This window comes from Oreochromis niloticus, linkage group LG14 (genome assembly GCF_001858045.2).
Source record: "Oreochromis niloticus isolate F11D_XX linkage group LG14, O_niloticus_UMD_NMBU, whole genome shotgun sequence".
Lineage (NCBI taxonomy): Eukaryota > Metazoa > Chordata > Actinopteri > Cichliformes > Cichlidae > Oreochromis > Oreochromis niloticus.
In genome coordinates this window covers 40,258,880-40,271,059 of record NC_031979.2, presented here as the reverse complement: position 1 = coordinate 40,271,059, position 12,180 = coordinate 40,258,880, and the positions used below count along the sequence as shown (strand labels likewise).

At 46.9% G+C, this 12,180-nt stretch overlaps 1 protein-coding gene across 3 annotated transcripts in view; it reads left to right on the top strand.

Moving 5' to 3' along the window:
* The window catches only part of ece2b (endothelin converting enzyme 2b), a 39,173-nt gene that overhangs the window by 11,611 nt on the left and 15,382 nt on the right, over window positions 1–12,180 (top strand). For 2 of the 3 annotated variants that reach the window (XM_019355465.2, XM_019355467.2), the window contains exons 2-7: window positions 5,079–5,165; window positions 7,569–7,704; window positions 8,204–8,419; window positions 10,332–10,456; window positions 11,671–11,817; window positions 12,102–12,167. In XM_019355465.2, the coding sequence (XP_019211010.1) occupies window positions 5,079–5,165; window positions 7,569–7,704; window positions 8,204–8,419; window positions 10,332–10,456; window positions 11,671–11,817; window positions 12,102–12,167 (777 nt within the window). Of the gene's footprint in view, window positions 1–4,726; window positions 4,909–5,078; window positions 5,166–7,568; window positions 7,705–8,203; window positions 8,420–10,331; window positions 10,457–11,670; window positions 11,818–12,101; window positions 12,168–12,180 lie in introns of those variants that run through there. The other variant, XM_025897981.1, reaches the window with a different exon arrangement.

Below are 12,180 nucleotides of genomic sequence, written 5' to 3'. Positions count from 1 at the left end.
GTCCACGTAAAAGCATCTGTGTGAAACCACGAGACGTGTGTGACAGCAGGTCTGCACATTCAGGTGCGACCCCCTCGGGGTGGTCACAGCTGCAGACACGCCCCCTGTCAGGTCCGCTCTTTAGGCCTCGTATCAGCTGATCCAGAGCCTCGTTTGTCATGGACGTCAGTTCAGTCAGAGGATAGAGGAGTCGCCCTCTACGAGCGTGAGAATTGGTTCTAGTTTTGATGGTGATGATGAAACAGGACAGTTGTGGCTCTGAGGCGTGTCGGCCCTCGGGCCCCCACCAACCTGCTCAACATAGGCTTCATTGGCCCCGAAACATTCCTGTGATTCAGCTGCCGCAACAATAAAGACACCCTGTAAAAATATCATATTTCACTGGAGTGTGACGAAAACCAAACAGCTCAATAAAGTCAAACTACTCAAAGGGAAAGAGTGCAGTGAAACCTTCAAACTTCACCTCCTGGGGGGAAACATTTGGTCAGCACCAACAACATGAAGCTCCACTTTGTGGGATTTGTTACAAAGTGGAGGGGGTGGGGGTGGAGGAGGGGCCAGGGGGGCGTCTGCATAGTTTTGGTCAGAGTTCAGATCAGCTGTAAACTGTGGTGCAGACCATCATCATCATCATCATCCTCCTCAGGCCTTCAGCACAGCTTCACCGTTAACATGCTAACAGTTAGCACTGCATGCAGTGGTTTCCATGGCGCCCATATGCTGGTGTTGTCGTGAAAACGAAGCGCAGCTGTTTGAGTTTATGTCTCTGCCCTGGTCTGGGATCGGCGCTCGCTTCTCCCTGCAGGGTGGAGCGCTGTGCTGTTTATGCTTCTGCCACACAATGAGCGAGGGGGTGGAGGTGCAGTCGGGGTGGGGGAGGAGGGAGAAAGGGGCCGAGGGTAAACAGAGGAAGTGCAGATTTATTTGATCACAGTTAACTGTCTCCTCATGCTGAGCCCGCTCTGCTCTCAGTTTACTGCGAGCTCACAGTTTGAAGCACGAGCCGCACGTTTCTCATATTTATTCATTTACAGAGTCCTTTGCATGGACAGTCCACGTTCCCTCGCTAACCTCAGTCTGTGATGGTCTGTGAGCCGAGGACAGCAGCTGCCCGGCGGTGCTGGCTTTGCTTCGTCTTGTTTCTGGGTTCACGGTCCTCCACCTGGCTCCTTCTCCATCATGGAGCAGTAACCTGCACGTGTGGACAACACGCTGAGCCGCTGAGCGCGTGCACTGATGTTTTAATGCAGCGCTGCTGAAGGTCGCAGTTATCGGCCTCGTCCCTGCACACAGAGATTCCTCAGGGTCCTCTGAATCCTCTGAGTCTTCGTGAGTTTTTATTGAGGACCATTATTCTGAAATTGTTCCATCTCTATTTCAAAATCATCAGCCTGTTTTCAATCAGCCCCCCTTTGGTGCCTGCTACGCCTGCAGCCTGTTTTGGCCTCCGCACCAACACCTTTGAGACGCTTCAACATGAGCTGATATTTATTTGTGCAGCCCGACTCCTGACAGGCTCACGTAAACGCCACCATATTTCCCCAGGCTTGGCTCGTTTACGCCGGCTTCCCGTACGCTCCAGAATTATTGGTTGTTTTTAAGTCTCTTATTGGATTCGCTCCCTCGTACCTCTCCGATCTTTTAGCTAAAAATACTCCAAACAGAAGTCTGAGGTGATAAGTTGCCTTTGCCATCGCTGCGCCTAAACTTTGAACAGTCTGCCTCTCCAACACTCGGCATCTTTAAATCTGAAAACATGTTTGCTGCGTAGCTGTTTCCTGTGGCTCTGTTTTGTTTTGTTCTTTGTGTGTGTTTGTTGTACTTTGTACAGCACTTTGGTTTTTAAATGGACTTATAAATAAACCAAGTAAAATGTCTCAGTTAAAGCGTTTTTATGTTTTCTATGTTCGACTGTGGATTAAACAGAGTTTATCAGAGAAGTTTTTACTTTAATTCTTGACTTTGATGGAAAAATGAGATGAAGGAAGGACGTGGATAAGATTTCAAACATCCTCAGAGGAGCTGAGCTTTGTTCAACCTCTGCTGAAGATGACGCTAAACAGGTTCATCACAGATGCTTCGGCCTGTGTGTTCGGACAGGTGTGTAGTTATGTAGACATGTGGTGCAGACAGATCATTCCCACTGAAATACAGAACATACAGAGTTGCAGTGACTTTAAAGCAGGGGTGTCCAAACTTTTTTCGCTGAGGGCCACATACATAAAAATATAGGAGGGGCTGGGCCACTTACTAGAAATTAGGTATATAACCTTAACTGTAGTGTATTAAAAATCACTTAAAAGTGGTCAAATGTGTTATATTGTTGAATTAAAGACAAAACTGCCTTCATCACAGCTTTCCATAAATGGATCTTTATTGATTTATTCAGAAAAAGCTTTGGTAGCTCATTCTCAGAACAGCAGCAGATTTCTTCTTGGACAGAAGATTTACAGCACAGAGAAAAAACAATAAAGGGGAAAATGGGACGGGTACATTTCAAGCTTGTTATTTACGTTATTAGGCTTAGCAACACACCTATTAACGTTCGTTTGAAACGGTTATCAACATTAACAGACTGAACTGGACTTAATAACAGGAGTGCAAATAATTTTAGTGAATTATTCTGGAGTATCAGCTGCGCTGGGTATGTAAATCGGGCCATCCAGCTGCGGTGCTGATCCGACGCCACTCGTGCCAAAAATCCGGACAAATGTCACTTGATCAAGGAGCAAATCTGCATCAGATGAGATCAGCTGACTTTGCGTGTGCGTGCGCTGTGCACAGCAGTGTGTACTCTGTGTGTTAACAAGAAAAACGCATATAAGAAAGTGGTGCGCAAAAGCAGGGTAGTGACAGAATTGATGCGCATTATTGATATTTGAAGCATGTGTACCTGCACATTAACACACGGGTACTGTGGAAGATATTTTTACTCACCTAAAGCGCTCGTGCTCTCGTCCACTCCCCGCAAAAAAAATTAGCAGCTGTGCGGCGTCTGCGGCATCAGTGCTCGGATCGCATGCGATGGAGTAAAAATCAAAAGCACAGCTTTATCAGACAGTTGCAGTTTAATGTTGGCTGACGAGTCTTCAGTGCGTGGCACAACTGGATTTCTGGACATGCTGACGTTGTTGAAGTCCTGCACTTTTTCCGGGCACATTATTTCGGTGACTTTAACGAGGCCGTGTTTTATGAGGTCTCCATCTGAAAAAGGCTTGCCATGTCTTGCCATGAGTTGGGCGACCTCATAACTGGCTATTGGAGCCTTTTCCTGGACAATTTGAGCACGAAAAAAATACTGTTGCTGACCCCGCAGGACAGCTACCCTTTGCTTTAATTTCTGCTCTCGCTCAGCACCAGTGTAGGATGCATAGGCCTGATGTTTGGTTTCATAATGACGTCGTACATTATACTCTTTCATAACTGCCACAGTTTCAGTGCAGATCAAACAGACACACGTCCCCTTGAATTCTTTGAAGAAATATTCACTCTCCCAAATTTTCTGCATTCACTCGACCTTTGGCTTCTTTGGTTCTGCCATGTTTAGTAACTTGGGGGTAAATTTCTTCTGTGATTGTCCTTTTTGGTGGAGCAACTGCCTTGATCAGCAGCAGCTCCCCTGGTGTTAAAACTAAGAAGTGCAATACACTCAAGCAAAAGTTGAAGTGCGGGCCATACTCTATTCTATTTATAAGATTACTTGCGGGCCAATTAAAACTGGACCGCGGGCCGGACTTTGGACACGCCTGCTTTAAAGGAAACCATCTGCTCCAAATGCATCTGAGCAAAGATTCAGCTGTAACTGCTCTTTGCATCCTGCAGGGCTTTTAAACCTCGTCTGTTAACACTTCAATACATAAGTAGGAAATAAAACCAAGTTTTCAGATCAATAATCATCTACATGAAATCATGATGAAGAAAATAAAAGCAGAGTTTGCTGGATAACAAAGGCGGGCTCCTTATCGAGCAGCCCGAGTGTGCTGAAAGCTGATATCGCACGTATGAAGCAGAACCAAGCTTGTACGTCCCCGAGGCCCAATGTGGCGTCCAGACAGCAATGGATGAATAATAAATGAAGTGCGGCGATCAATGGAAACAACGGTGAATACAGCGCACAGGTTAACACTGTCACCAGCAGCGTTTCATTACTCGTCAGAAGCTTTCACAGCAAGCAGCAGCGGGAGGAAAACACTGGGAACCAGTCAGTGATGGACCCCACCTCTGGTACCAGTGTGGACACAGTATCAGGTTGATTCTGTTCATTCTAGCTGAGGTCAGTTTATCATCATTAACATGCAAATTCTCATGATCATTGATCAACACTTACTGATCAATAACCACGAGTCCCTCTCACAGAGAGCTGGGGAATGGCTGCAATCACAGCATTGTAAGATGGTGACAGATGGACCCTTAGGCCCCCTCCTCCATTCAGAGATGGTCTTTCCCTCCCTTCATTCAGTGCTGCTGGTTTCAGGGTGAACAGATGAACAGAATCAACCTTTAGGGATTTACTTACCTGGATGAGTGAGCGTGCCATCAAGACATCAGCTATTTTTGTTCAGATTAAGTCAAATAAATCAGCCTTTTAGTGATCGTAGTGTAGAAACTGAGTTTACAGGTGTAAACACTTTGGTGGTGAGAAGAAACCCCCCGACCCGTGGCTGTAGCGTGGACACGCGTGTGATTCACTGAATTCCACCTGTTTTCTGTGCGTGCACCTGTAGGTCATTGGTTCAACAGCTTCCCCTTACATTTGTGATGAAAGCCATCCTTGAAACCAAAAAACAGGCTCCAGGGGACAAACATGTTTGTGACAGTTATCCACGTCTGTGTGCAGCGTGACTGCAGATCAGCTGTAACCCCACCCTGTCAGACCCAGCAGTGTTTCATGCGTCGATGCTGCAGCAGGTGAGCCAGGCTGAGAGGCTGGGCCTGTTTTAATGAAGGTTGATGATCATTTGGCAGCGTTTCCAGCAGCTCTGCTCTGTGTTTCCGCTCCGCAGATTCAATTTTCTCGGCTGATTTCTTATTTATGCGTCAGCGTGCACGTGTCTCACTGCCTGCCTCTCTCTCTGCAGATGTCCAGCTATAAGCGAGCGACCCTGGAGGAGGAGGAGGTGTCCGACGCGCCGGCTGAGGCGGCCTCGTCTCCTGACAGAGTGGAGGTCAGTGAACGCGGCAAACACGGGTTTAAAGCGGTCACATGTACTGGAAATTCATTTTATTTGTAAAGCTCAGATCGCAGCGTCAGTCGCATCACAGCGAGGTCGCGACCTCAGCGTTACAGAGAGAGCAGCTCTGAGTGACAGTGGAAACCTCTTTAAGCCTTTTAACTGGTCCCAGGTGAAGTCCTGGACCCAGTGTCATCAATCCCCCACGGGCAGGTCTTTGGAGGGTCAGACTGAAAACCCAACAGGGCCCCGCAGTGTGAGTCCACCACCAACAAAGAGAGGAGCAGCAGGGGGTCTGGAGCGCCGCCAAAGAGGCTGCTGGGGAACACGGCTTATTTTGGCAGCGAGCGGAGGACAGAGCGTTCAGACACAAACTTCTGGCCCCACGTCTGCAACCTCTTAACATCCATCAGGCCTGTGGTGAACCACGTAGGCTTCCAGTTACGTCACAGTGTAAGCACATGCTAAACAAGCAGGAAGAACTGCTGCAAACATGAAAACCCAGCATCTAAGACAAAAACTGAGTATCAGTGTGAGCAGCTTCATCCTGCAGCTCAGTGTGAAGCAGCTCTCTGGCACCTCTGTGAGGATCTTCAGGAGATCTCAGGGTAGGGCTGTGCGATATGACCAAAATCTCATATCCCGATATTAAGACATCTATCGTCCGATAACGATATAAATCACAAAAATGTAACATTTTCTGTAAATTCTGTGAATGTCGGGCAGCTCGACTTGCGTGAAGTGTTTCCAGCTGGGCGTCGCGTACCTGGAGTCGAGTGTTTTAACTGATGCATGAAACGATACATTTTTAGACATAGGTTGTAACAGCCGCCGTTTTCTTTGTGAGTATTACACGGCGTGCTGCGGGGAAAAGCCTGTTCTAACGTTTGAGTCTAAGGTTTATTTTTTAGCACCTGGCGGCTCTTTTTTGCTTCTCATCTGTAAATACTCTGCATCTTTCACGTGATTCAGTTTATTTTGAAAAGTCTCAACAGGATCTTGAGCTTTATTGTGAAAGGTTTATGTGGAAAATAAACAAGCGGACACTGAGAGAACTTCAGGAAATTAATATAGCCACTACAGTGACCATCAAAATAATGAAAAAATATTGCCGTAAACAGTTTATTTTGCGACACCATGAAACAAACGATAGATGTTTTTCTATCGTCATCTGATATATATCGTTATATCGAACAGCCCTATCTCAGGGCCTCCTGAAGGACATTCAGAGCTCTTCTTTGGATGTTTCTGCCTTTGCTCTGTGCTCTGTCAGGATGATCCCACACTGCTTCAGTGGTGCTGAGGTCCACGGTCATGTGCTTTTCTATCCACCTGTGCTGGATAGCATTGTCATCACATTGAAGCTGGTTCTCTGCTAACCAGAGACAGCCCAGGGTCATCTGCTGAGGTCACACAGGTCAGAGTTCATGTTCCTGTGAAAATGGTCAGGTACGAGGACCGGACTGCAAATGAGTGAAAAAACATCCGACGAGAACTTTTTCAGCGAGCCGGAGAACTCAAGAGTGCTCAAGAGCACTTCAGAACCTACAGGAGAGTCTGACTGCCGGCAAGCAAAGTATAAATAAATGATTGAAGACTTTTGCACAATGCTGAGCATCTATAAATTAGTTTAAAATGAGGATATGTAACATTAGAACGTGGAGACGGTGCGGCCTCATTAGCTTCGTGTCCAGAATGTTAGCCGCCCGGTCGTTCGTCATTATCAGGACCTTGATTACTGTGGATGTGACTGAGAGGTTACACAATAATTAAAAATAGAAAATAAATCACATCAAACTATTTGGAGCATGAAATGGCAAACAGTCTCTAATGACTCTGCAAATGTGGACGTTTGATCTGCAGCCTTGGTTTGTTAACTTGTTGCACAAATGTGAACCAGCCTGAAGTCAGGCCGACCTGCTTCGTGTGCTGGAGCAGCCGCTAGGTCACGCGTCCCTGCAACTCTCTGATTAATGTGCTGCGCTTCCACGGCAGCACAAAGAAAACACATTCAGTACTTTGAAGCTTCTGAAGTTGAAGGTGCTGAGGTAAACTTCATAGCAGCTCCAGTGTGATCCTACAGGTGGCGTCACTCATCCCTGTGTCCACATACATCCATGTATAATCCCAGTAAATGGTAAACAGACTTTTTCCTGACCACAGGTTCATACAGTGATGCATGCATTGTGGGGCATTATCCTGACACTGTGACCTGCAGACTGAGGATAAACTGCAGATCTTGTGGTCAGCGCTCTAACTTCACCACAGCTCATCTCAAAACAGGATTCAGAGACTTTCCAGACTAAGATTTGAAGACTGTTTTCCTAGATGTGGATTTGAGCTTAAAAATGAACATTACCTGGATGATGGATGGATGACACCGTCTTTGTGTCTCAGGTGGGCTTCAGGAAGGGTGGTGTGGACATCCTGGGGAGGAGGACTCAGCTGGAGGTCCTGCTCTCAGTCCTGCTGCTGGCTGCCCTCCTGGCTCTGCTGGCCTGCCTGGTGGTCCTGGGACTCGGCTTCAGCTCAGGTGATGTATCCCTCCTTCACTCCTCTACCTCCTTTTTCCTTCAGTTCTTGCCTCCTTTCCTTCCCCCTTTCTGTGGCCATCTCTTTCCCTTCTTGCTTCCTTCATGTTGGTTTCTGTTCCTGCTCCTCCTTAACCTTCACACCTTTGCTTTTCCATCTTTGTGTCCTCCTTTCCTTCCCAATGCCGCCTCAGCCTTTCCTTTTTTCCTGTCTCCACCTTTCCTCTCTTTCCCTCCTCACCCACCCTATGGATCGTTCCCATGCCTCCTTTCTGTCTTGTGTTTCTTTGTCTCCATCTCTTTGCTTTTCCATTCTCTGACTTTTCTGCTTCCTCTCTGTGTATTTATCTTTTCTGCCTCCATAATAACCTTCATGACGTCCTCCTGACTGTCCCTACGACGTCACCCCCCCCACCTCCGTGCTGCCTCCTCACCATTTCTCATAATCACAACTCTTTTCTTTGACTTTGAGTTTTTTTTCTCACCCATGATGCTCTGCAGACAGTGGGCGTGGCCTGTGTCTGTCAGAGGCCTGTGTCACTGTGGCCAGTCAGATCGTGGAGGCGATGGACCGCAGCGCTGACCCCTGCCAGGACTTCTACCAGTTTGCCTGCGGAGGCTGGATGAGGAAGAACCCGCTGCCTGACGGACGCTCGCGCTGGTCCACCTTCAACAGCATCTGGGAGCAGAACCAGGCGCTGCTCAAACACCTGCTGGGTACGGCGGCGGGCGGGGGTGTGTGTGCAGAGATCATTAACTAGCTAATGGTCTCGCTGCTGGCTTCACTTTGTTAACACTGTGACATTCACATTACTCACACTCTCATTACACATACATATAGGATCTTGGGGGTGGGCACGCTACACGGCATCCAGAAGACCATCAGGGTGTACACCTCACCCCTGGCGTCGTTGCCCACCTCTCAATTTTAAATACACGTAGACATTGAGGGCTATCAGGAGGGGATATGCGCTTACCTGCTGCTCTCTGGCAGGTAGCTCCATGCCCTCCTGGGTTTTAAATGCACCTTAGAACACACATACATCAACACTACATATGAGCAGGTGGAGGGAGGTTTGGAGTCTTCTCACACCCCCGTTCTCTGCAGCCTGTTGGGGCGGGGGGGCTGGGAGGAGGAGTTGGCCATCCGACTGGGGTCTGGAATGTGGGGCCTCCCTGCTGCTGCGGAGTCGGGGCGGTCTGCTTCTCCCCACCGCAGGGAAAAGGGTAACACCACCTGGGTCTGGGTGCTGTTTCCCCCTCCAGGGGCAAGGGTACCTAGACCCGGGGCTTAGAGTACGCTTGGGGAGTGTGATTGTGTGTACAGCGTCTCTTTATGTCTGTCTCCACGTTGGATGAGTGTTGAGTAATTGCATATGAGAGCATGAGGGTGGGAATGGATGTTTGTATCTGTGTGTGCCTGTATGTCTGTGTCTATATGTCAGGTTGGGTATCAGACGCCACCTCTCTGGGGACATCTCAGGCCCTCCAAGGTTTGGAGGCCTATCTCCCCCACCACTTCCCCTGCCAGTGGCGGACGCCCTCAGACATCGGTGCATTGGTGGTTCTTTGTGTCCGGGGGTGGGCGTCCAGGTACACACTGGCTCACTCCTGGTGGCTGCTTATCGGGGCCTGGAGCCTGGGGCTCGCTCGGGCCACTTCGGGGATGGGGTGCCCTCGGCCTCTCGGCCTGGGGCTCGGTCACTCAGGCACAGCTGGCTGCCGGCGGAGCTCACGGGCACGTCACTGCAACCCCCCTGGCTTCTGCTCCGCGGCTGCTGAGTGACCCCTCATCTGGGACTCTCCTCAGCTCTTTCTGGGATAGTGGCGCGGCTGCCCCTCTGTTGGTCTTCCTTGGTCTCTTGTGTTCTGGGGGCCTCTGGATGTCTGGAGTTTTGATCTCCTCCATACCTGCTTCATGCCCTGGAGGACGGGGCAGTGGCCCCCCACACCCTCTAGCAGATCATTACATGAAGGAACCTTTTAAATACAAGCGCGTTCATGCTCACAGGTGTACACACGGGTGATCACACACACAAACTACACCCTTTTTGGCTCCTACCTCAAAGCACACTGTGCGCTGTCGATCAACGTGCTGCACAATAATGTTTAATATTTAGTTTTTACACATAGATCATCGTGATGTTGTTTATTATATTGCTCTTCTTTTTTCTGCTTGTTTTCTCTTTTTTCTTTCTCAGCAGGTGATCCAGGTGATCGATATATGTATTTTTTGTCTGTTTGTTTTGTTTGTTTTTGTTTTTTGCCCTTTATCACCGTCCCTCTTCTCAGCTGTTTTTCTTTCCCTCTGTCTTTCTCCCCTTTCTTTTCCCCAGTCAAGTCTGTCCCAAGCAAGTGAAAATAAAATAAAATAAACAATAAAAACAAAGGTGAATCAAATGGACCATTACGGCAAGGCTGGGATGGTCCATTTGGTAAAGTAAATCCGTTGGGCATCTTTCTTCGCCTTTAGACAATAATTCTGAGAGCCAAACGGAACAGGCAAAAAACAAAAACAAACAAAAAAATAAAACACTGTGAAACTTTACTGTTGCTGCATAAGACGAGCACACGGCCAGCTTTCTAAAGGTGGACTTCTTAGTTTTCAAAGTTTGTTTTCATTCTTTAGAGAACGGGACGTTTAACGGCAGCAGCGAAGCAGAGAGGAAGACTCAGTCCTACTACCTGTCCTGCCTCAACACCCAGAGGATCGAAGAGCTCGGAGCTCAGCCTCTCATAGACCTCATCACCAAGGTACAGCCTGTCACCATGGTAACCGCATCACTCAGGTAAATTTGCTCCAAGTGTTTAAGGTTGGAGGCAGCAGTGAGTGAGTTTGGAGGGTTTTTGTCCTGCAGAACGAATCGCAGGAGAAATGAGAGATTAACGAGGAAACAGAGACATTGTTTTCATCTCAGAAAAATGACTTTTTCTTTTGGACCGCCCTCAGGATCTTTGTGTTTGGTGGTGAAAATCCTTTTTAATTTATACAATACTGAGGATCTCTTATATGTTATCATAAGAAATTACCACAATGGTTTAATGTTGTGTTGTGACCACAGTCAAGCTGCTTAATCAAATTACCCCAAAGTAAAGGACACGGAGCGATCGGCTGAACTCTTAATGCAGAGGACAAAGTACACACACGGGAATGGGAACATTATTGTTCCATTTATTGCACATTTACTGTTGTAGCTCAGAAGCTTCCCATATCAAAACACAACACAGAAATCTGCATGATTCAACACAAAGTGTGGGAAAAGCAAACATGTTATTCCATCGTGTGTTTTTAGAAACTTAATGAACACTATAAACATGATTGTTGGACCAATCGGCGTGTTCTCGCTCTGCTACTGCTTGAAACTTCCTGTTTGATCAGTTACAATAACATTTATTATTATAAAATAATAAAACTGCAAGTATTACAATAGTTTCACCTGGACCTTTTATCACAGGACTGTAGCAGCATCTTTGTGATAAATTTTGTAATATTTGTTTAAAATCTTTAGTTGGTTTTATTCCAGTTTTTTAACAGTTATTTCTTTTAAGCTTTTATTTTGAAGTAATCCTGTGCTTCCTTCCTGTGGAATGTTTCCTAATTGGAGTAAAATGAATCCTGGATGGAAACTGTTTAAATGTAGCAAAATCAATAATGACGTATCATCAGTGTACAGGGTTAGAATTCTGTCTGTAAAAACGGAGAAGTGATAACTTCAGTATTACATTTTATTTTTACACTTTCATTTGTTTTTCCTTCCCACTGTCACCGAGTCCAGCTCAAAGAGGGGCACCTGATAGTTTTCTTTGCTGTATGGTCCTCACTTTATCATCTACAACACGTTGAACTTTAGGTTTGCCATCAATATATTTACAGGAAATGGGATTTTGGATGACGGTGTTCTGTTTAACATCCAAGGATTTCCACGTTTCTGGTTTGTTATTCCAGTAAATATGTGAACTATGTGCAGATTGGAGGCTGGAACATGACGGGTCCCTGGGACAAAGACAACTTCATGGAAGTTCTGAAGGTGGTCTCCGGTCCGTACCGAGCTCAGCCGTTCTTCAGCGTCGGAGTCAGCGCCGATCCCAAAAACTCCAACAGCAACGTCATTCAGGTGAAGCAGAAACACCTGGTGACACTTTCAGCCGATGAATGAACATCTGTCTCAGTAAAATGTTTCCTCTTTAACTTAAACTATTTAATACTGTTAGGATATATTTATGCTTCAAGCTTCTGCAGATGTGTTTGCTGTTTGACTCTTGAACTATTTTGGGAACATCTTAATATTTTTATCATTTTGAGTAGAGGCTGGACAGTATTTGGCTGCGACAGCAGAAAGAGAAGGTTTCAAATGACTTCTGTGCTGTCACAGAGTTACCATGTCGATCTCTTCTGCAGGTGGACCAATCGGGGCTCTTTCTGCCGTCCAGAGACTATTACCTTAACAAGACAGCCAATGAGAAGGTAAGAATACCTG